Here is a 25,437-nt window from a genome sequence, read left to right as displayed (position 1 = left end):
GTATCAAACTGTCCAGCGTACCCCAGACTTTCATGTTTAGGGAGTTTTATATTGCTATATATTGATATGTAGGAGATACAATGCTTTAGAGTTGGAGTATTGAGGAGATTTTTGTATATGTCATAAAAATTGCGAAATGTAGGAAAGCTTTGCGGCTTGGTACTTTGGAGTAGAAAATCGTGCATACCCATTTTAGATTTGTCAGAATGTGTACTGCAGTATTTGGAATTACAGAACTGTCTTCGTTATATGGCCCCTATACGCCATATACTTATGTGTACCTATGCATATTGGGCATCAAATTGTTCAGCAGACCCTTGGCTTTCATATTTAGGGTGCTTTTTCTTGGTATATAATGATAAGTGGGAGATACGATGCTTCAGAGTTGCAATATTGAGGTGATTTTCTGTAATGTCATAAAAATTGCCAAATGTAGGAAAGCTTTACGGCTTGGTACTTTGGAGTAGAAAGACGTGCATACCCATATTAGATTCGTCAGAATGTGTACTTTCCAAAAACATATGGTTTTCTGGGGTGAACATACATTTTTGTACTTTTGCCCCCTTGAAAAATGCTGTAAATATTCTGATTTTGCAGTATTTGGAATTCCAGAACTGATAACTCGTATGGGGTGTCTTCGTTCTGGGGCCCCTATACTCCACATACTTAGGTGCACCTATGCATATTGGGCATCAAACTGTTCAGCGGACCCTGGGCTTTCATATTTAGGGTGTTTTATCTTGGTATGTAATGATATGTGGGAGATACAATGCTTCAGAGTTGCAATATTGAGGTGATTTTCTGTAATGTCATAAAAATTGCCAAATGTAGGAAAGCTTTGCGGCTTGGTACTTTGGAGTAGAAAGACGTGCATACCCATATTAGATTCGTCAGAATGTGTACTTTCCAAAAACATATGGTTTTCTGGGGTGAACATACATTTTTGTACTTTTGCCCCTTGAAAAATGATGTAAATGTGCGGATTTTGCAGTATTTGGAATTCCAGAACTGATAACTCATATGGGGTGTCTTCGTTCTGGGGCCCCTATACTCCACATATTTAGGTGCACCTATGCATATTGGGCATCAAACTGTTCAGCGGACCCTGGGCTTTCATATTTGGGGTGTTGTATCTTGGTATATAATGATATGTGGGAGATACAATGCTGTAGACTGGACACTTTGAGGTAATTTTTCAAAAATGTAACACATTTTTATAAAAACTGCTAACTTTAGGAAAGAATTGCAACTTGGTAGTTTGGAGTACAAATATATATTTACCCATTTTGAACTCGTTAGAATCTGTTCCAATAAGGGGTAGTTTTTTAGGGTAAACCTACTGTTAGTGGAATGTTTGGCCTTGAAATCAGATGTATGCTGTTTTGTGGAGCGGTGCTTTGGAAATTTGGTAGTTTACCGCTTCAGAGTTTTCAACTATCGAAGTGAGAAATCTCCATAAAATTATATATATTTGGTATTGGTTTGTTCGGGAGACACAGAACTTTCCAAATCTGCCATGTTCTCATGCATAAAATAAATTATGCTTCTGATATATGCGTTTGTATCATGTGAAACTGTTTTTTTTTTGTTTTTTTTATACACTTAGAAGCCCATATCTTTTTACAGGACTGGAATGACAACTAAATTCTAGCATATTTTGAAAGCTTAGGTTGTCCTGAAAAAAACAATATCTTGTTTTCATGGGTAAACTAAAAGACCCCCCCAGGAAAGTCCCCTAAAGTGAAAGAGCAAAAAATGTTCAAAAACGGTCTGGCAATAGAAGTTCCAACTTGGCCAAATTGGCTGGCAGCGAAAGGGTTAACTGATGCGTTTTGAAAAATAAACATGTTTTCCCGCGACAGTATCCCTGAAATGTAAATTGCAACGTGCTTTGTGTACAGGTTTTACATTGTCCTGTTCCACTTTTGTATTTAGTTATTTATTGCTTGTCTTAGATTTAAGGCAAACATTCTTATAATAATAAAAAGTCAAACTGTTCCTTTTCATTTCTTCTAACAGTATTCCATTGATACAGAAAAGGTAACCAATCTGTTGCAGCTACCGCAGTACTTTGATTTGGAAATTTATACAACAGGCCGATTAGAAAAGGTAATATAACAATTCTTTTTTAATTATCAGTGATGAAATGATTGTAGTTTAGTTGGAATAAAAGCACAATGCTTATTAACTGATTTTTTTTTTTTTTTTAAGCATTTAGAGGCATTGTTACGGCAGATTCGTAATATAGTAGAAAAGCATACAGACACAGATGTTTTAGAAGCCTGCTCTAAAACATACCATGCTCTCTGCAATGAGGAGTTCACAATCTTTAACAGAGTGGACATTGCAAAGAGTCAGTTAATTGATGAGCTGGCAGATAAGTTCAACAGACTTCTCGAAGACTTTCTGCAAGAGGTATGTTTTCCTATTTCCAGTTATTGACATAAGTGTTTTCATTTCTGACCCAGTAACGAAGTTTGCATTAATTCATTTTGAATATAGTGTACTTCCTTACATTATAGAGTAATATGTGTTGGTCCGGTATAAGTAAAGCCACTTTGGAGTCCAACACACTTTTTTTTTTTTTTTTCCCCCTTCGTCTATAGTAGTGCCCCAAAAATAAAAGACTGATTGAAACCTATGAACGTGTTTGTCATTGTAGATAGTCGTATAGGACCTGCACATTTATTAAAAGTTTCTCGGTCTCATCTATAAAAGCTAATACATCTCTTTCTCTTGATAATTGTTTAAAAAATGTCTTCAAGCAAACATTTAGTAGCTAAATAAATTATGAAACACTATTGAATGTATCTAAATTAAACATACAGGCAACTGATATTGGAAATAGCTTGTGCTAGTATTTGGTTTGCGAACCTCCACAGAACGTTTTGTGCTCAAAGCTGCTCCTGCTGTTTTTCAACAGCAAGAAGTTTTTTTTTGCAATTTAGTAGCCACTTTGTCAGAAACTGGCCCCATGGGTGAAAAAAGGTGCACACCTACAGCTTGTAAGTAGCGTTGGTTCTATTGAGGATCCACATTTCTACGTTAATATCAGAGGGCAAAAATGTAAACTGTTTAAGTAAACTGCTACATTTATGGTTTTTACAACATTGTTAGTTATAAGTATATAGTTTGTCTATTTTCTGTCAGTTATTTCGGACTGAATTCGTCCTAATATGCTTGAATCAGCACTCTTCTGTGTCTGGATCCAGTGCCACTCCTTGGCCTGAGTGTAGGCATACAGAGTAGATTTTGAGCCAAATTACATTCTCAAGTGTTCTGGTGCTGAAATCCACTCTGCGTGCATGTACCTGGGCTGATTAGTAAAGAGATCCTGTCCCTTAAATATTCAGGCGATACTTATGCACAAATGGTATATATGCTGACTGTATATTCATGTTCTATTTTTAGGATGAAGAGCTGGATGAGGATGATGCATACCAAGTGCTATCTACATTAAAAAGGATAACTGCGTTTCACAAGTAAAGCGGTTTAACACAATTTTCTATATACTGAAATTCTGTCAAAGTGGAAGCCTCCAGAAGTGTCCTCTTTTTCATTTTTTTCTGATTATACTAAGACAGTATCTTGTACGTTGCATAAAGTCAAAAACAAATCTGGGATACCTTAGGTCCCAGGCTGTATGTGCCTTGCTGTTGGTCTTTGCCTATACTAACATTATTTTACTTGGTTAAGGTTTTGTCTTGCTATTTTATTATGTTAATAATGCTAACCATGCGGTATAAAGAAGGAGCAGTCTGCTGTTGCATCTGGAGCACTGATGTGATATTATTGCATTTCAAACCTTCACTTAAAGGAATGGTTCAGTATAAAAATAAAAACTGGGTAAATAGGCTGTGCAAAATAAAAAATGTTTCCAATATAGTTGGTTAGCCAAAATGTTATGTATAAAGGCCTTGTGACTTGAGGGGGGACATATGGGTCATAACTGTTTGCTTTTTAATCTAAGCTGAATGCTGAGGATCAATTGCAAAATCACTGAATAGTTATGTGCCACGGGGTCCCCCTTAAAGTCGCTGACTAAATCAGAGTTAGAGAGCTGAAAAGCAGGAAGTAGTGTTGTGGCTATTATTAGACATCCGTTCACTCCATACTTTATCGATTACATTTTTGGCTAACTATATTAGAACCATTTTTTATTTTGCACAGCCTATCTATTTACCCAGTTTTTATTTTTATACTGAACTGTTACTTAATCCAGAGTATTCTTGTGTATTATTTTATGCTTGGTACTAAATACTAGACATTTGTCGAGTCAAATGTAAAGTTAAAAAACTAAGGCTGCTTTTTTTTTTTTTTTTGGTTTCTGTGTTATAGTGCTCATGATCTATCAAGATGGGATTTATTTAGTGGTAATTACAAGCTGTTGAAAACTGGCATTGAAAATGGAGACATGCCAGAGCAGGTTAGTATTTATTATTCGTAATTTAATTTTAAAACAGATAAGCAGAACTGTATTTTAAACTCCAGCCATGTTTCACTGTTTTTCAGATTGTTATTCATGCATTACAGTGTACTCACTACGTAATTTTATGGCAGCTGGCTAAGATTTCTGAAACTGGTTCTTCAAAGGTATACCTTTAATCTATTCTCTATATCTAAAATTTGTTGAATTTTTCTAGATGAGACTAGTCAAAACTTGCATTTAATGATGGCTGTTTTCCTTTTTAGGAAGAGTTAATTACGTTAAAGAGACAAATGAGAGTATTTTGCCAAATCTGTCAACATTACCTGACCAATGTAAATACTGCTGTAAAAGAACAGGTTAGTAATCCTTTTATCAGTCATATGCCTGCATATTCAGAAGCACCACCAAATCGGAATACATGCACATAATTAAAGTGCAAGGTTTTGTACACCTAAACATAGCATATGGGCAGGGCTGATCCTATCAAATGTGGGGCCCAATTGGGACCATGTTGGGGGGGTCCCTAGACAAAGTGTTGCTGGCTACTGACACACCAAGTATTTAGGAAAATAAGGGCATACAGGCACAAAATAGAAAGGAAAGGGGCAGACAAGGTAAGAGAGTGAGAGGGATGAAATAGGGGCACATAATAGGGGCACACAGGGTAAGAGAGAGAGAGGGAGGAAATAGGAGAGTGGACTGGGCCAATTAGTTTGGGGCAGGCTGGGCCGATTCAGCTTGAGAGCAGGCTTGGTTGGATTGGGGGCAGGCAGGGCCTATCAAGGTTGGAGGAAAGCTGGGCCTATGAGAGTTGGGGGCAGGCTAGACCTATGAAGTTGGGGGATAGGCTGGCTTATCAGAGTTGGGGGTGGGCTGGACCTATGGATTTGGGGGTGGGCTGGACTCTCAAAGTTGGGGGCAGGCCAGGCAGCATCATGAGCTGAGGGAAATATTATCTGTGCTGCCCTGTGGTGCGGGGCCCCCAGAGGTGCAGGGCCCAATTGGTCCAATAGGCTTAAGGCCGGCCCTGCATATGGGCAATTTGATGCCCTAACAAAATCAAGGATAGATGAGAAACATTCTTTTGTGTTCAGTTCTTTCTGTCCTTTATTCTTCAAAGGACTGCCAGGATTAAACAATTTTTTTTTCAGTTCAGTACTTTCTGGTTCTGCCATGTCACTTAGGTCAGCAGTGGCTATTAAAACAAGTTACTGGTCCAAGTCCTCAGTAATATACTTCATTTTTTTTTCCTTATTAAAGCTTAACAATGGCTGCAACTTAGTGTTTGTTTATAAAGAGAGTACTATATCCTATTATTTACAGGAGGGGGGTGCAGTGAAAAACAAACATATTATAAACTGTACTTTATAATGGCAAAAATAAAAATGTTTTTCTTTTGTTATTAAAAGAATGATCATAATACCTTTAATGGAACTGTTCAGTGTAAAAATAAAAACTGGGTAAATAGGTGGTGCAAAATAAAAAATGTTTTAATATAGTTAGCCAAAAATGTAATCTATAAAGGCTGAAGTGACTGGATCTTGAACAGAACACAACTTCCTGCTTTTTAGCTCTCTAACTAAAGTTAGACTGCAACTTTATTTTTAATTTTTTTAAAAGTTTTTATTTTTCAGTTTTACAACAAAAAAAGCATAATAATAGAAAAAGGAAGAAGGAAGAAAGAGAAAGCGTTCAACACTTGTTTTAACATCTGTAACATTCCACTGGACCATTTACCTTTCTTGGGCCATTACCCAGGTCCCCCATACCGTATCAAACTTTCGGGGACACCCTCTAGCAATATATAAGTTTTTGCTTAGTAAGGGAGTCATTTATCAGCTGTTTCCAGAAACTAAGAGTAGGTGCAGTTATTGACTTCCATTGCAGTAAAATCGCTTTTTTAGCATAGTACAGAAGCTGTTGGTAACATAGTTTCTTGTGTAGAATCCGTGACAATACCAAGGAGGCAAGTAAGAGGAGAATGGATATTGGGCAGATCAAGGTCTATAGCCATATACTGTAGTACCTCAGTCCAAAACCTTTGCACTTCAGTGCATTTCCAAAACACATGCAAATAAGTACCAACAGAGGTTTCACATTTTGGACAAACATCAGAGACTGTAGGATACAATTTGGCTAATCTATATGGAGTGTAATACACTCTATTGAGAAATTTAAGTTGTATAAACCTCGCATTGAGATCGTTATCCCAGGTACTTGAAGTGCTTCGTTCCACATTTCGTCATCTAGTTCAGGAATATCTCTACACCATTTCTGTTTAACTTTTTGCAACGGGTTAGGGCATGCCTGCAGCAAGATTGTCTGCCTTAAGAAGATATTTTTCTAGAGTAGATTCTTTCAGTTGTATTGGATGAGTAGGGAATTGCACCAAAAAGGCATATTTTAACTGAAGATAGCGGAAGATCATGTTAGACGGGAGATTAAATTCTTGTTTTAAATTTGGAAACCGTTTAAGATTCCCATTGTCCAAAACATCCTTCAGTACTTTAACACCATGTATTGCCCAACAGCTGACCTCAGGGATAAGTTGAAATTGGGGCAGATTATTATTACCCCATAATGGAGTCCATACCGACCACACAGCAGGAGTACCCAGCACCATGGATAGGGCCTTTCGAAAGGCACGTATTACCGTTACCATAGGTATTATAGTGGTTTGGGACCGAGACGGGCCTCTATACAAGGACCAGGCTAGAGCTTCGAAGGAGCCGACTGCTGCAGCCTCCAGTACCACCGCCTGATTATCTAGTTTGGGATTTAACCACCAATGAGCAAATACCAACTGGCTAGCCAGAAAGTAGAGTTTGAGGTCAGGCAAAGCTAGTCCCCCCCCCCCCCCCCCGTTGCTGGAGCACAAAGAGTTTTTAAGGCAATACGTGGATGTCCCCCTGCCCCATAAAAGATTCCTTAATAAACTGTCTATTCTTTGAACCAACACATCTGTGGGGTTACCGGAGAATTCTGAAACGCGTACAGAAACTTTGGTAGATAAACCATTTTAAACAAGAGCAGAAGGGCCTGCCATGTTTCCAGTTTTACACTAAATGACCTCACTATGGGATCCAAGTTTAGAGTAATATATTTGGATAGGTCCTTATGTATCACGATACCAAGATACCTAAATGAATCAACCACTTGTAAATTACCTACAGTCTGTGGACAGTTCTCAGGGGAGGAATCAATGGGAAATATCACTGATTTACTTTCGTTCACCTTCAGCCCTGAAAACTCACCAAAAGCAGCTACTGTTTGGAGGAGTGCAGTCAATGCACAATTGGGGTTTTCTAGATATATTAACATGTCATCTGCATATAATGACAACTTTTCAGTGACAGCCCCCAGTCTAAGCCCCTCTATCTGTTGGTTTGCCCGAATTTGTATAGCCAGCGGTTCAATCGCCAAGGCGAATAGTAATGGTGAGAGTGGGCAACCTTGACGTGTCCCCCTTTCGAAAGTTATAGCAGTGGAGAGTGCTCCATTTACTAGAACTCTCGCCTGCGGATGTACATATAAGGCTCTGATCCATGCCCTGAATCTCGGGCCTATATTGTAGCGGGCTAGCGCCTTAGACTGCAACTTTAAAGGGGTGCACATGGGACATAACTGTTCAGTGAGTTTGCAATTGATCTTTCGCATGCAGTTCAGATTCAAAAACAGTTTTGACCCATGTGCCCCCCCCCCTCAAGTTACTGATTGGTTACTGCCTGGCAGCCAATCAGTGGAAACCAAGAGAACATTAGATTTTTTTTTTGCTAAATAACTATGTTAGAAACATTTTTTACTTTGCACAGCCTATCTATTTACCTCGTTTATATTTTTACTATCTATTTACCTCGTTTATATTTTTACACTGAAAATTCCTTTAAGCACATCCTAAGTGCTAATTTTTAGTAAAGGTGTATAATGCTTTAAGTTAAATGAGGGAAATTTATCTGAATTGCAAGATTTTATGAATAGCTAAAGGTCCCAATACACGGGCAAATTTAACCTGCCGATTCGGCCCTTTAACACCCAAGTTGCCAGTGTAGCTGTCCATGTAAAGACCTTCCACGACTTCCTCCTAGACGCATATCTGGACAAAGATTTAGAGAGAGGAGAGGAAGTAGTGGGTTTTTTTTCTGCTCAGAATAAAGTATAAAAGGAACAGTAACACCAAAAAATTAAAATGCTTTAAAGGAATGACACAATAATGTACTGCTGCCCTGCACTGGTAAAACTGGTGTGTTTGCTTCAGAAACGCTACTATAGTTCATATAAACAAGCTGCTGTGTAGCCATTGGGACAGACATTCTAGTAGAGGATACGCTGTAGATAACCTGAAGAATCGCATTGTATACTACAGAGCTATTACTATCTGTTATCTGCTGTGTATCCCTGTGCCTTTTCTGCTTTTTCAACTTTGAATGGCTGCCGAAATGGCTATTCAGCAACTTGTTTATAGAAACTATAGTAGAGGTTCTGAAGCAAATACACCAGTCTTACCAATGCATTGCAACAATACATTACATTTTCATTATGTTAAAACACTTTAATTTGCTGTTCCTTCAATCATTAGACTTTCATTTATTTATTTTTAACTTTTTCTAACTGCTGCTTTTCGGATATTAATGTGAAGCTTTCACTTTTTTGGAAATAGTAGTAACCTGAAAGCATGTTAATATGGCAAATATGTGGGCCTTCTTAGCTAAAGAAAAAAAAGAAGTTGAATCAAATGGCAGTTGATACTTGGATCATTGTGTTTTTTCTTTAATCCTTTAAATCTTCCAATTACTTTGTTCCAAAAATAGTTTTGTTCTTGTTGCTAAAGTTCTTCGAGTAGTTTTAGCTGGAAGATGAAAAAAGCTTATCTCAATGTGACATGTTTCTTATTCATACTTCTAGGCTTTCACAATACTGTGCGATGTGCTAATGATATTCAGTCATCAGATTGTTGTTGGAGGCCGGGAAGCGTTAGAGCCACTTGTGTATTCTCCTGATTCCTCCTTGCAGTCGGAATTGTTGAGCTTTATTTTGGATCATGTATTTATTGATCAGGATGATGACAACAGCAGTTCAGGTAATTAAACATTGGCGCCACAACAGTCACTGTACAGATGCCTTTTAAATACAAATGTAATATCGGGCATTTTAAGGGCAATGTTACCAACTATGAGCATATAGTTCTCTAAAGGCTCACACTTTTGCACCTAATTCCAAAGAAGCCAGCACTAAGAAAGCAATGGAGAAGAAGAAAATATGAATAAATAGTGTAGTATTTATCATTATTACTCCATGATGGTGTATTGCTTTTTTGTGGTCAAATCACAATTTACCACACGTCGATTCATATCAATCAATCAATCAATCTCTAGAACCAGTCCTTCATTTAAAGTCCAAATGTGACTGCAAATTATCGTAGCTCAAATAACAAATCTCATTAAGTGTTTGTGTGTGTTTGTGTGTGTGTGTGTGTGTGTGTATATGTATGTATGTATGTATGTATATGTGTGTGTGTATATATGTATATATATATATATATATATATATATATATATATATATATATATATATATATATATATATATATATATATATATATATATATATATTACACTCAGCAAAAGTAGATATTGTGTTTCCAGTCCACTTACACTCCGTTCTCGAAAAGTCTACATCCCTAAAACAAGGTCATGAACCTTATTGCAATTTCAGCTGTTCAGTACAGTGCTCCCAAATCGCCTTACAAAGCTCAGCGGTAGTGGTATCCTTCATTTAAAAAATAACTTTCTATTACATATAAAAGAAGGGTGCTGGACTGAGATGTTCTTGGTACAATGAATTTATTCTGTACAAAAAGAGTGAAAGAAGTACTTGCATGTAAAATCTTTATTGTTTTGACTTGCTAGTCTTTTAAGCCACACAATGGACTGTCATCTTTACATGGATTAAATGGTGGAAAATTTTAAGCATTTCTCCAGCCAAAAAATGCTTAAGCAATAAAACATTCACCATGCCTTACATTACATTTCCAGAGTCTTATCCAGCTATCTATTCACATTTTTTTTTTCTTAATTATTTTTTTTTCTTGATACAGACACTTAACTATTAGCCTATGAAAAAAATGACTAAAAAGACATTGAAAGTGTGGACGAATGCTGCCGTACTTATTGCAAAACAAAGACCGACTTGACACATACAGTATAGTTTCCTTTAAAAGTGTCTTATTGAAAAATATTTGTTTATGTAGATGGTCAGCAAGATGACGAAGCCAGTAAAATTGAAGCTTTGCACAAAAGAAGAAATTTGCTTGCTGCATTTTGCAAGCTGATAGTGTATAATGTTGTTGAAATGAATACAGCTGCGGATATTTTCAAGCAATACATGCGGGTAAGCTGGTTATAAATATTTATTTTCTTCAATTGGAGCACACTAAGTTAGGGGTGCTGTTTACATTGCAACTCCAGCCTGTCCTAGCTTTACATCTTAAAATAAAGAAGTGATGGAAGTTGAATAATTGCAGATTGTCTGTAATGGTAAAAAGCATTGTGTATTGAAAACACAGGCACATATTCGTGAATTAGTAAATATTAGGAATGCACCAAATCCAGGATTCGGTTCGGGATTCGTCCTTTCAGCAGGATTTGGATTCGGCCGATTCTTTCTGCCCAGCCGAACCAAATCCTAATTTGCATATGCAAATTAAGGGGCGGTGAGGGAAATTGTGTGACTTTTTGTCACAAAACAAGGAAGTAAAAAATGTTTGCATATGCAAATTGGGGTTCGGTATTCGGCCGAATCTTTAGCAAAGGATGGGGGGGTTCGGCCGAATCAAAAATAGTGGATTCGGTGCATCCTAAGTAAATATGTCACTAGAACTCTTATCCTAAAAATGTAATGCAGAATGCATGTTTCACTTAATCTCAAGCAATGTAATAATGCTAAACAGGTTATTTTTGTTTTTCTATCCGCAGTATTACAATGATTATGGAGATATTATTAAGGAAACAATGAGCAAAACAAGACAGATTGACAAGATACAATGTGCTAAGACACTCATTCTTAGTTTACAACAGGTAAGGGTTTGCTCTGCCTCTCAAATTCATATCCATTTTAATTCTGTGCTAAAATGTCACCTCTAGTTAGTGAGCTTGTAATTAGATGTCCATTTAGCAGGTCTCTATGAAGTTCCTGTGCATATTATGTTAGTACAGTTAGTGAATTTGTCCTTCATGAAGCAAAGTAATTATAAGGATTAGAAATAGTTGTGTTATGCATAAACTTTTTTTTTCTTTTAATTTACCTTTCCCCTCAATTCTTTGCAGCTTTTCAACGAAATGATCCAAGAACATAGCTATAACTTTGACAGATCATCACCAACATTTAGTGGCATAAAAGAGCTTGCAAGACGCTTTGCTTTAACATTTGGCCTGGATCAGCTAAAAACCAGAGAGGCCATTGCCATGTTACACAAGTAATCATATTATTATTCTATGTTTGAATGCTTTCATGAAACACTGTTGTTGTTTTCTCTAGGTCTGCTTGGGGGACACAGGGACAGTGGGGTATATCTGGCACCACTAGGAGGCAGGACACAATAAAAAAAAAATACAAACTTGATCCCTCCTCCTCCTGCTATACCCCTCCTCTGTAGGCAGAGACACCCAGTTTTGTTGTGTCTTCAGGAGGTTAGGACCGTCTCCTGCATTCAGGAGTATGTACTATTTATTTTGCTCTTTTTATTTCTTTACAATTCCTTCACATTATATGGAACTGGGCAGCTACACTGAGTAGTCTGATCCATTACTTCAGGATGTCACCGGGGTCTCTTGTGCTCTGCACTGACCATCCAGCATTGATTCTCTCCCTCTGTCGTCCAGAGAGAGGATGTGCTGGCCGGGACACAGGGCTGAGGTATAGCCAGGTTCATCCTGTGGCTGATTCCTCCTTATGTGCCTCAAGTACACTCTGGGAACTCCTGCCTACCATTTAAGGTATGCATATATCCTTAATAGCCAGCCTATTCACTCTCTGAGCACCCTCCCCCTCTTTACAAACCATCTGCCTTGCACAGCAGAATAGGAGACTTTGTTGCAACCTGCAGATCACTAGTTCAGACCCAGGAAGTATGTAAACAGCCTCCACCAAACACACAGGCAGGCATTGGAATGGCACTTATGTTTCCTACTGTCCTCACTCTCAGCCGCGCAAGAGAGGTATTGTGGGCTTAGCACCGGTTGCCCACCACTATTTTACGAGCGACTTCACCGGGCCGTCTTTCACTCTACCTGGGGAGGCAACGGCTGGGGCAGGTTTTGCATTTACTGTATGCGCACCCTGTGAGCAACCCGAAAAGTGCGCACCAGTGCCGTAGGTGCCATTTTTCTAAGGCGTACGTCTGCACCATATGTCACTGCTAGGGGAGGGGCCATTCTTCGCACTCTCCATTGCGTGCCCAGGCAGCTACTTCCCATTGATTCTGGAGGAGGTTCCGTTACTAGCAGCCCGCCCCCTCCCCCCCCCCCCCCCGGTTTTTCTTAGAACACAACAGGGCAGTACTTCTGACACAGTGGGGTTTTTAGCTATTGCCACAGGGCAGCAGGCTTTGTAATTACTTCCTTATTAGGCTTTACTCTCCTCCAAGGCTTTGCACCCAGCAGTACCCTGGGGAGGCATTTTCAGTGTGTGTGTGTGTGTGTGTGTGTGTGTGTGTGTGTGTGTGTGTGTGTGTGTGTGTGTGTGTGTGTGTGTGTGTGTGTATATGTATATATATGGAGAGTTAAGTGGAGAGAAAGAAGTTGGGAATAAGGTAACAGGAGAAAGTGAAAAGAAAAATCAAAAAATAAATAAAGAATATAAATAAAAAATGAATAAAAAGTTAAACAAAAATACAAAAGGATAAAGAATATATACAATGATGAAATGCAAAAATAAAAAAGTAGAAATGAAAAAGGAGTCCGCACATTAGAAACGGAAAAAGAAGTAAAAGTCAATTCACCACGATCGTGGGGTATGTGAGCGAAATTATTGGCAACAATGTTGAAATGTTCGCTCACCAGTCGGTGTCTACGATCTCTGGCGTGCGGCCGCTGAAATCCATAGTGCATGAGTGAGGCTGGAGTGGGGAGGCGTGGATATTTCTTAGCCAGGTGGTCGTATAGATGTGGCTAATATTAAAGTCATGCTGCTTATCGCCGCCACTGATGTCCTCTTACCAAGCGTAGGCATTGTGAGTCGCCAACTTAGTGGTTCAAATAGGGGAGGCGATAGGTTTACACTGTGCGATCTTCCAGGGGGGCCCAGGAGGTATAGGGGCCCCACGAGGCCCTAATTCATATACAGTTTCAATAAATATTGGTAAAACAAGTCAACTGCTAAAAATTTTAGGGGCCTGAAAAATTATTTGCTGTGGGGCCCAGTAATATCTAGTTACGCCACTGTATAGAGAGAGAGAGATATATATATATATAGATAGAGATATATATATATATATAGATAGAGATATATATATATATATATATATATATATATATATATATATATATAGATAGAGATATATAGAGATAGATAGAGATATATATATATAGAGATAGATAGAGATATAGATAGAGAGAGATAGAGATATAGATAGAGAGAGATAGAGATATAGATAGAGATATATATATATAGAGATAGAGATAGATAGAGATATAGATAGAGATATAGATAGAGATAGATAGAGATATAGATAGAGATAGATAGAGATAGAGATATAGATAGATAGAGAGATAGATAGAGATATATATATAGAGATAGATAGAGATATATATATATAGAGATAGATAGAGATATATATATAGAGATAGATAGAGATAGATATAGATATATAGATATAGTTAACTCTCTCTTACAGGAACAGCTTGTGTACACCATGTCTGAAGGGACAGGTGATAACCGTTTTTTTCAGGCCAGCAACTACTTCATCGGTTAAGTATTTAGCTTGTGCCAAGTGCCGCAAACGCCTGCCATCTGGTCACAAGGACCCTCTGTGTTCCACGTGCAAGCCACCTGAGGCCGTTTCAGAAACTTCAGAACTCCGTCCTCAGGTAAGCCAAGCCTCCCATGGGGACCCATCGTTCCAGCCCCTGGACTCCACCCCCAGCCTCACCCAGAATGGGCATCTAAGCTTGCTGTCGGCATTCCTAAATTGGCTCTCTCCCTTGATAAACTGCTAGAGTGGCTAGATAATCCTCTGCCTAAGCCTCCAAAATGTAGAGCCCCCTCTCCTTCCGAGGATGAGTGTGAGGCAGAGTCCATCACTGCTTCATCCCTGCCGTCTGACTCTGAGGAGGATCCGGCTTTGTCTGATGGTGAAATATCTCACAGTTCCAACCAAGAGGAAGAGGACTCCCCCCAAACTCTCCTCCGAGGCCATTGATTCCCTCATCTCAGTATTAGAGGCCCTTCACTTAAAGGAGCCTGAACCTAGTTCCAGTACCTCCTTGTTTAAGCGCCGCAGCAGGTCCTCACCTTCCTTTCCCTCTCATGCTCAACTCAAGCAAATTATTCAACAGGAATGGGACAAGCCAGAGGGATGTTTCCAAGCTAACCGCCGTTTTCTCAAACTATTTCCTTTTCCACAGGATGTAACGTAAAAGTGGACCTCCCCACCTTCAGTGGATGCGCCTGTCTCTCGACTATCCAAGGACACTGCCTTACCAGTTCCTGATGCAGCCTCCTTCAAGGACTCAATGGACAAGAAGCTTGAGGGCATTCTAAGTTCCCTCTTCTCTGCTTCAGGTACCTCCCTCTGGCCGGTTCTAGACTCGGCTTGGGTAAGTAGAGCCGTCCAATCTTGGTCGGATGCCTTATGCCGAGCGATTGCCACAGGGGTCCCCCGTGAAGAACTCTCTCATTTGGCCTCGCAAATCAAGGAGGCTAATGACTACCTATGTGAAGCCTCCCTCGATGCGCTACAGGTGATTAGCAGAACTTCAGCCGACTTGACTTGTTGGTAGCGGTTCGCAGATCTCTCTGGATGAAACTGTGGACCGCGTACATGTCTTCAAAAAAGTCTCTCACGACACTCCACCACCTGCAGAGGACGCTTCAGTGGAAAGTCCAGGCCATCCTGGCAGTCCCGCAAGCTGCCCAGCAAGCCCACATCTGCATGACTCGCCCCTTCTTCCCTCCAGCAACTCAGCCGTAGGGGGGAGACTTTGCAGGTTTGCATCTTCTGGAAGAATCTGACTCAAGATGCCTGGGTACACGAGGTCGGGGCTACCACCTAGAATTCACTTCTCTCCCGCCCCGTCGGTTCTTCGTGTCCAGATATCCTCAGGGGCATCAAAAGGCTCAAGCGCTGCACGACGCGATCGACAAGCTTATTCATTTATAGGTCATCATCCCTGTTCCGACTGAGGAGAGATTCCAAGTCTATTACTCAAACTTGTTTGTAGTTCCTAGATCTGTTCGACCAATCCTGGACCTCAAGGAACTCAGTACTTTCATTCGACGGCGAAGGGGCAAGATGGAATCCCTCAGGACTGTCATCGTGGCCATGTCCCCAGGCCAATTCCTGGTTTCTCTGGACATAAAGGACGCCTACCTTCATGTCCCAATTTTCTGTCCCCATCAGAGATTCTTGCGATTTGCCTTCCAAAATCGCCACTTCCAACTCACGGCCCTTCCCTTTGGCCTGACTTCGGCCCCTCTTGTCTTGCTTGCTCTAATCCACACCAGAGGGGATCTCCATAACTCCTTATCTGGACGATCTCCTGATCAAGGCACCTTCCTTCGCAGTGGCCCAGCAGGCGTTGCACGTCACCATGGTTCGGTTACAGGAGTTGGGTTGTTTCTTCAACCTGGACAAGTCCTCGTTAACCCCGAGCCAATCCATGGTCTTCCCTTCTCTTGGAATTTGTTTATCCCGCAGGACTCGAGTCTCTCTTCTCTGCTGGATGCAAACCAGTCACCTTACCAGGGGCAGACTCCTAGAGGATCCAAAATGGCGACTGCTCACCACAGATACAAGCCTCTCTGGTTGGGGAGCAGTGCATCAGTATATGAGCAGTGCAAAGGGTCGGTCAGCGCAGGGTCGCTGGTCTCTATCGGAACGATGTCTTACGGGCAATCCGACTCGCCTGTCGGCCATCTTCATTCCAGGTCTCTTAAACTGGGAAGCAGATTATCTCAGCAGACAATCCCTAGATCCCTGTGAGTGGTCTCTAAAGGACAACATCTTCCACAAGATCACTCAAAGATGGGGGTTGCCAGAGGTCGATCACGTCACAATCAAAAAGTTCCTCTCTTCTTTGCAAAATCCAGGGACCCTCTGGCGGCAGACGCCCTTACCTCTCCCTGGACTTCCATCTCGCGTTCATTCCAAGAACGATCAAGAAGCTTCAGAGAGAACACAACTCTCATCCTCATAGCTCCAAGATGGCCTTGTCGATCCTGGGTATTGGATCTAGTACATCTCTCAGTAGAGGAACCTTGGCCTCTCATCCTGGACCTTCTCTCTCAGGGTCCAATCCTTCACCCCTGTCCTGCCAACCTCAATTTGATGGCGTGGCTGCTGAAACCGCGACCCTGAGACGGAAGTGGTTCTCTGACGCTGACATTCTACCATGCGTGCAGCCCGCAAACCGGTCTCCACCAAGACGTACCATCGGGTCTGGTCCACTTACCATCGGTTGTGCCAACGTAATGGTTTGAATTCACTGAAGTTTTCCACTCCACACCTTCTGGCCTTTATACAGGAGGGACTGTCCGTGAACTGAAATCTCAGTTTTCGGCACTTCCATCCTGTTCCAAAGACATCTCACCTTGCTCCCCGATGTTATGATTTTTCTTCAAGGAATGGCCCACATAAAGCTCCCGGTACTTTCACCAGTGCCCAATTGGGCAGGAGATTTTGTGTACTCGCCTTTAAAGGACCAGTAACATCAAAAAATGAAATTCTTTTAAAGTAATAAAAATATAATGTAATGTTGCCCTGCACTAGTAAAACTGCTGTTTTTGCTTCAGAACCACTACTATTGTTTATATAAGCTGCTGCTGTGTAGCAATGGGGGCAGCTATTCAAAGGAGAAAAGGCTCAAGTTACACAGCAGATAACAGATAAGCTCTGTAGAACATAATGCTATCTGTTATCCATTATTTATCCTGTGCCATATAGCCATTTTTCAATTTCCGCCATTGCTACTCAAGCTTGTTGATATGAACTATAGTAGTGTTTCTGAAGCAAACACGTCAGTTTTACCAGCGCAGGGCAACACTACATGATATTTTCAGTACTTTAAAACACTTTCAGTTTTTGGTGTTACTGGTCCTTTAAATCTTTCTCTTCAGTTGCTTGGGGGACACAGGGCTTCCATCCCTGGATAGAGGCCTTCTCTTGGCTTCAGACTTGGTTGACTCAACCATCTGTTCTTCTTGTAATTAGTTATCAGTTTTTCTGTTGATTATTAATAACCTCCTGTTTCTCCTTTGGTACGAACTGAGTGTCTCTGCCTACAGAGGAGGGGTATAGCAAGAGGAGGAGGGATCAAGTTTCTATTTTTTTTTATTGTGTCCTGCCTCCTAGTGGTGCCAGCTATACCCCACTGTCCCTGTGTCCCCCAAGCGATTGAAGAGAGAGATTTAACGGTGAGTACCCAAAATCTCCTTGAAACGATGGGTTTGTCTCTGCAATGGAGAGTGTTATTTACAGTATTGTGCAAGTGGGCATGCCCTCCGACATGGTCAAACACACAAATATTGGCTATTTTATCATGTTGAAAAGCAAGCAGGTATTTGATTAGTTTGATCACTCAAGTGGTGAGATGCCATCTTGGGTCATTAAATAGATCATAATAAAGAGTATTTGCCAGCCTTACAGCAATGAATCACATCAACAGTTCAATGTGATCGTCTTCAACTGAGGTTTTACACCTGCCTGATAGATATCTAGCCAGGGATATTGGAGAAAGCATCTATACCTGGACTGGTCAGCTGCTGACTTGGCTGAGTTAACAGCTAACATTGGTCTGTGTATATCCAAGAAGCAGTTGCACTTTTTAAGAAGTAAATCGTATAGATTTTTTTTCCTGAGATAAACTCATGGGGGAAAATATTATAGCCCTTTAAATTATACAGCCCACCAATAGGTTAAGCTGGCCATACATGGACTAATAAAATCTGCAACTTGGGGCGCAGGCATATTCTGCTTATGGTAAGGATGATGGAGTAATTAAATATATTTGCATTTCTGATAATTATGTACATTTTATTTTACAGGGATGGTATTGAGTTTGCCTTTAAAGAACCAAGCCCACAAGGTGAAGCCAATCCACCTCTAAACATGGCATTTCTTGATATTTTAAGTGAATTTTCATCTAAATTGTTAAGACAGGACAAGAAAACTGTGTAAGTACATACTAGGAATAAATGTTACCGTATATACTCGAGTATAAGCCGAGTTTTTCAGCATCCAAAATGTGCTGAAAAAGTCTACCTCGGCTTATACTCGGGTCAGCGGGCAGTAGCTGAGATTGCAGTCACTTTTAATCATTCCTATACCAACAGTTCACTTGGGGAGAGACTGCAATATCCCACAATGCCCTCTGTTGGTTTTATGAAAGAATAACAGTGCGCCCTCTGTTGGTTATATCAAAGAATAACAGTGACTGCAATATCACACAGCGCCATCTGTTGGTTGTATCAAAGAATAACAGTAACTGCAATATCACACAGCGCCATCTGTTGGTTGTATCAAAGAATAACAGTGACTGCAATATCACACAGCGCCATCTGTTGGTTATATCAAAGAATAACAGTGACTGCAATATCACAGCGCCATCTGTTGGTTGTATCAAAGAATAACAGTGACTGCAATATCACACAGCGCCATCTGTTGGTTGTATCAAAGAATAACAGTGACTGCAATATCACACAGCGCCATCTGTTGGTTAAATCAAAGAATAAAAGTAACTGCAATATCACACAGCGCCATCTGTTGGTTGAATAAAGGATTAACAGTGATGGCAATATCACACAGCGCCATCTGTTATACGAAAGATCAGTGATGGTTTTATGACACACAGCACTCTCTGCACAATTCTCTGTCACCAACTTTGCAAAGAAGTCCGGTCGATCGCTGGGGGAGTCTCTTTGGCGGAAGGTGCGCTGCTGGGAGACAGGGCTGTAGTTGTGTCTAGGCTTATACTAGAGTCAATAAGTTTTCCCAGTTTTCGTAGGTAAAATTAGGTGCCTCGGCTTATACTCGGATCGGCTTATACTCGAGTATATACGGTAGTAAGATTTTTTTCTCTTAATTCTCTGACAGCATGATCATCTAGAATGCATATGGATTAATACAATGGGAACCATTTCTGTACTCTTTGCTGTTGTAAATATAATCAGTAAGCTTGTTAGACTGGGGCTCCTGTACACTGAAAAAATGCACCCACACAGGGTACTATTCCTTGAGCTCCATGGTGCCATAATTTACCGATGCCCCAGATATCCTCAGCCTTACATTTGAAGTTCAAATTGTACTATATTGGTTATGCACACTGTTCAGTGACTGAAGCTTTCAGTGGACAGGCACACTGCCCCAGGGTCTAAGGTTTGAGATTATGTTCATTTGGGGTGAGTAACTCATTGCTCACATTATACTTTTGCAAAGTGTTGGAAAACATCCTGACTTGTCAATCTGTATAAATTCACAATGGTTTTTCTTATTCATTTTTTCTTTAGATATGCATACCTGGAAAAGTTCATTACATTTCAAATGTCTCTCCGAAGAGAAGATGTGTGGCTGCCGCTCATGTCTTACAGAAATTCTTTACTAGCTGGTGGCGATGATGACACTATGTCAGTCATGAGTGGAATGAGTGGCCGAGGGTCTTCAACAAGGAGTAAAAAGATAAAACTCCCAACAGGAAAACGGAAACTACCAGAGGGTAAACCATATTTTCACTAATTCATTAAACACTTCATATACAATGTACCTTCATATATACGGGATTCTTCTCTCACACACACATATGTATTATAAGTATATTTTGTATATAAATATATACAATATTTATAAAGAAATGTTTGATGCAATATAGATTTTAATTTCACATTAAATGTGTTCAATCCTTTCTAGCGGAAGAGAGTAGCAGCAGCGATAGCATGTGGTTAAACAGGGAGCAAACGATGAACACACCAGTCATGTTGCAAACGCCACAGCTCACGTCCACCATTATGAGAGAACCTAAAAGGTTACGACCAGAAGAAAGCTACATGCCTGTCTACCCAATGCAGCCTGAGCATCACCAACCTCCTCTTGATTACAAGTAAGTGCAAGTTTTATTCAAGAAAAAGAGGAGATGGTGAACTCCTCCCATTAGAAAAAAATCTTGTCTGATCATTGTGTTTGAAAATCCCACAGCTGTGGGTCAAGGTTTCCCCCAAAATACTGTCTTGATTAAATCACGGTTGTCATAGTAAATTAAGTGTTGAGAAACTGGGGAGAGTGGACACAGACACTGTAATGGGAAATAAAGGCAATGTACAGAAAATTAGTTTGCCTGTAAATTTGTAATTGTCTTTGTATTCTCACTTCATGGTTAATCCTTGTTTTATGGAAATACCCTTGATGGTAAATTGTTGTGAAAATGAGAAAATTTGAAAATAAAAGCATTGTTTTATACAGCACACAGGTAACGTGGATGCTTGCTCAGCGGCAGCAGGAAGAAGCAGCAAGGCAGCAGCAGGAGAGAGCCGCTATGAATTATGTGAAACTGAGATCTAATCTACAACAAGCCATGTACGATACTTTTTAACCGTTTGCTTTTTTTTTTTTTTGAAAATCTAAATGTGTTTGCTGGCAAGACTGATTTGGAGGTGTCCATTTTAAGCTCAGTTTGAGGAAAAATTACATACTTCGAATACAGAATATTATTGTGTAAAATGCCCATAACTATTAGTATATTGAAAATTAAACATCCTGCTGACCCCTGCTTTTTTTTTTTAAATATTGTCAGCTAAAATAGTTTTTTTTTTTTTTTTAAGTTTATTTTTTAGGTAATAATTCAAGACATTACTTTGAGTGCTGCAGTTACTAGCTGTCTTGTAGTTGCTGAAGTATTTCGTTTTTTACATTGCATACATTTTGTAGCACTACTTAGATTTGGCATAATGCAACTTAAAAGTATTTTGATGTTTGAGGCTTTCGCTAACTTGAATTTAACATTCCTCAAGACGGCGAAACACTGGGCTTATGGAAGACGATGAAGAGCCAATTGTTGAAGATGTTATGATGTCATCAGAGGGGCGCATTGAAGATCTTAATGAGGGCATGGATTTTGACACAATGGACATAGACTTGGTAACATTTTAACCCCTTTGCCAGTATTTCTTAAAATATAAATATAAGTAAGATGCAGTGGTTTTATTCGCATTTATTTATTGTACTTTTTTTTTTTTTTAAAGCCTCCTTCGAAAAACCGACGAGAGAGAACAGAACTTAAGCCAGATTTCTTTGATCCTGCTTCAATCATGGATGAATCTGTAAGCTTAAAATATATCTTACCTGCCATTCTTAAAATAATGAAATAAACACTGGCAGATGCAATCACAAAATTATGTTAAATAAGGTTTAAATTACTTAGTTATGTTAAAGGGGTGGTTCACCTTTAAGTTAACGTTTAATATGTTAAAGTTGCCAATTCTATGCAATTTTTCAATTGGTCTTATGTTTTCATTCTTATAGTTTTTGAATTATTTGCCTTCTGAATCTTTCCAGGTGTCAAATAGTCTCATAAAATAGTCTCTTAAAAAACAGATGCTCTGTAGCCTTACAGATGCTCTGTAAGGCTACATATTGTTATTGCTACTTTTATTACTTATCTTTCTATTCATATTCTAGTCTCATACTCAAATCAGTGCATGGTTGCTAAGGTAATTTGGACCATAACAAACAGACACTGCAAGCTTGAAAGCTGCTGAATAAAATGCAAAATAATGCAAACCACAAATAATAATAAAATGAAAACCAATTGCAAATTGTCTCATACTAAACGTTAATTTAAAGGTGAACAACCCCTTTAAAGCAAAGAGGATAATATTTGTAAAGTCTATTGCTACTTGTTCACCTTTAAGAGGAACAAAAGCACCTCCACCCTCCCAAAGATAAATATTCTATTAGTTTGTATTAATACATGGGTCCTTATCTATCAAATATTTATCTAAGTATTTTATTTATTTTTAAAAAAATCACAATATAATTGTATCGGGGAAAAACAAAAAAATTGAGTGAAAATCAAAATTGTAAATTTTTTTCCCCGTATCGCTTGATTTTTTCCCCCCGAAAAGCCAAAATTTTTCAGATTTTTGCCCAGATTTTAGGGATTTTTGAAATAGTCATATTTTCATGCGAATTCCCGTGCAGACCACAGAAACTTCCAAATAGAGTTGGGACCTCTCCCATTGACTTATATACAACCTCAGAGATCTGAGATGCCAGATTTTTGGATTCTGACTTTCTATCCTTTGGGGTATAATAAATCTCGAAAAATTAATTAGGGTGATTTTGCTTCCAATTAGGATTAATTATATCTTAATTTGGATCAAGTACAAGGTACATTAAAAAATATTGGATTATTTAATAAAATGGAGTCTATGGGAGACTGCCTTTCTGTAATTATGAGCATCTGATTAATGGGTTTCCCCGAAAACGGATCCCATACCTGTATAATGTTATGGTACTTAATTTACTTAATTAGACCCTTACCATTTGGGTGTAACCAATAATGCTGCTTATATGCCAGTAATGTAATTTTTGCTTATGCACAAGGAACCTATAGATCCCTACTAATCATCTGCATGCATTCTATCCAAGGGACATATGAACATATGTATAAAAATTAAGTCACAATTTACTTCCTGATCTCACAGAGCAAAGTCAAACAAAACTGCAGTTCAAAAAGAAACCCTCATTTGGTTCGGGAAGTAAAGCTGCTTGCTGGGATACACTAGACCCATCCATTAATGCAAACAAAACCTGAATTCATAGGGCTTTAATCCTTCTTTTTCATTCATAAGATGAACATAGATCTGGTAAATTTTGCTGTTTTTTTTTTTTTTTTTTTTTTTTTAGAATGTAAATCTTTTACAGTTTTATTTGTGCACTATATTGTAGTTTTTAATATGCTGTAACTTGTTTAACTTTGCTGTAATTTAAATAAACTCTGGAAACCAATAACAGTGAAATGCTAAAATATGGACAACTTGTTCAAGCTTTAAAACGATAGTAGCCTAGGAGGCTGTGGCAGTAGAGTTGTCTGTAAACAAAAAGGATATTTGCTCAGTCCTCATGGTTCAATAGCCTTTTTAGCAGAAAGTTGGTGTGACTTTTTTGTTCATTATATGAAATAAGCTGTGAGATAATTAAAAAAATAAATATATAAAAAGGAAAATAGCGTTTATTAGCCGTGGGAACCATGATACAGAGTGCATATAAATCGACTCAAGTTTACCTGCAATGTGTTAGTTTATATGAATATCGAAAGGAAAGTGATAACAAAACATGTAGTGTCTTATGGGGGTTATTACCCATTGCTTCTCGATACCACAAGAAAAGTTTGTTTATGAACAGGCTTCCATTTGTTATACAATATGGAATTTAATCCCCCTTCTCCCTATTCATTTGAAAGGGATTATGTAGCCATGCCTCTTTAGTTTGTAGTGCACCACTTTCTCCATACGGTGGCAGCAAAATACGTCACAGCCACTTCTGAACCATTTTTTATAAAAAAGGCCTGCATATCATTTTCATTTGCTGTTGCCTTTTTATTTCACGTAGACACTCCAGATTGCTCGCCAAGCCTTTATTATGATTTGCCATTTCTTTCTCTTCATGTTTTACATACTCATTCACATCTAACTCTTTTCATTTGTTTCTTTCTCTAGGTTCTTGGGGTATCAATGTTTTAATACCAGTCCATCAATCAACCCTGTGGTGAAGTTTTTTTGTTTTGTTTTTTTAAATGGAAGAGGAAGTTTTTAAATGACAAATTTGTGGTATACAGTGAAATTATGTACAGATTTTTTCTCTAAGGAGAATTTGCCATGCTTACCAAGATTAAGTGCATAGGCAGTTTTGAATGCCTGCAAAAAGTTTAAAGGACAAGTAAATGGTTTGCATAATAAGCTACGACATATTGTCTTGGGGAAAAATATTTATTTTTGTTATTTGGGTTTTTGTTTGCCTTTTCAGCTGGTGTATTCCCTAATTAACTAAATTAAAACCAAGCAAGCCAAAACATGCCCTAAATCTAATTTATAAGGGTATAAATTGCTATGTGCACTCAGATTTGAGTGTGTGCATTTGATTTTTATGGTTATGTATTACCACCATTTAACAGAATAACACCCTACAGTCTCAACCAACATTGTAATCTCTAGAAACCAAAACATGAGGGTTTTTTTTTATAATTTACTGAATAAAAAATATCAATACATTGAAATTTTGTGTATTATAATATTAGAAGGATGTCCAATGTTTCAGAGACTCTAAGGCTTAATTGGTATCGGGAAAACAACATAACCACACTTGTTCATTAATAACCCTACAAGTTTGCTTGTCCTTTAAGAAATATGTCTTGTTGTGAAATTCCTTCAAGTAGTGCCACTGTGTCTCAAAATAAAAGAAGCTTATTGTAGTATGTTTGCAGAAAAAATTATACAGCTTATTAGAGTGTGGGAATAGGGTTCTAAATTTTAAATAAAATGATATATAAATATATATATAAATTGGTGCTGATTTTATAATTGCGCAGTTTGTTTAGTTTTTCTTACTTTTAAATTCCAACTTAAGATGATGAGGTTTCAGAAATATATTGAAAGTTTTAACAATGTTTAAAAAAACAAAAACGTAAAAAAAAAAAACTAGCTGAAGCGTGGATACTCGCTTTAAAAATGATTTTTAAATTTGTATTTTATATTGTTTTATCTATCTGTCTTTGCGAGCAGTCTTCAGGTTAAGTATACTTCCAGCA

At 38.8% G+C, this 25,437-nt stretch overlaps 1 protein-coding gene across 1 annotated transcript in view; it reads left to right on the top strand.

Annotated features, from left to right (window-relative positions):
• The window catches only part of stag2.S (stromal antigen 2 S homeolog), a gene marked incomplete in the record, with an annotated part of 131,364 nt that extends 106,458 nt beyond the window's left edge, over positions 1 to 24,906 (top strand). The window contains 17 exon segments of the mRNA NM_001094828.1: positions 2,020 to 2,109; positions 2,212 to 2,415; positions 3,412 to 3,482; positions 4,339 to 4,426; positions 4,513 to 4,593; positions 4,693 to 4,785; positions 9,332 to 9,506; positions 10,677 to 10,816; positions 11,401 to 11,502; positions 11,752 to 11,900; positions 18,686 to 18,814; positions 20,147 to 20,352; positions 20,544 to 20,733; positions 21,093 to 21,206; positions 21,641 to 21,767; positions 21,872 to 21,949; positions 24,350 to 24,906. Coding sequence (NP_001088297.1) covers positions 2,020 to 2,109; positions 2,212 to 2,415; positions 3,412 to 3,482; positions 4,339 to 4,426; positions 4,513 to 4,593; positions 4,693 to 4,785; positions 9,332 to 9,506; positions 10,677 to 10,816; positions 11,401 to 11,502; positions 11,752 to 11,900; positions 18,686 to 18,814; positions 20,147 to 20,352; positions 20,544 to 20,733; positions 21,093 to 21,206; positions 21,641 to 21,767; positions 21,872 to 21,949; positions 24,350 to 24,373 — 2,061 coding nt within the window.
• Between the last annotated feature and the right edge of the window lie 531 nt (positions 24,907 to 25,437).

This window comes from Xenopus laevis, chromosome 8S (genome assembly GCF_017654675.1).
Source record: "Xenopus laevis strain J_2021 chromosome 8S, Xenopus_laevis_v10.1, whole genome shotgun sequence".
NCBI classification, from domain to species: Eukaryota; Metazoa; Chordata; class Amphibia; order Anura; family Pipidae; genus Xenopus; species Xenopus laevis.
The sequence above is the reverse complement of the archived record's forward strand: the minus strand, read 5'-3'. Positions and strand labels throughout refer to the sequence as shown.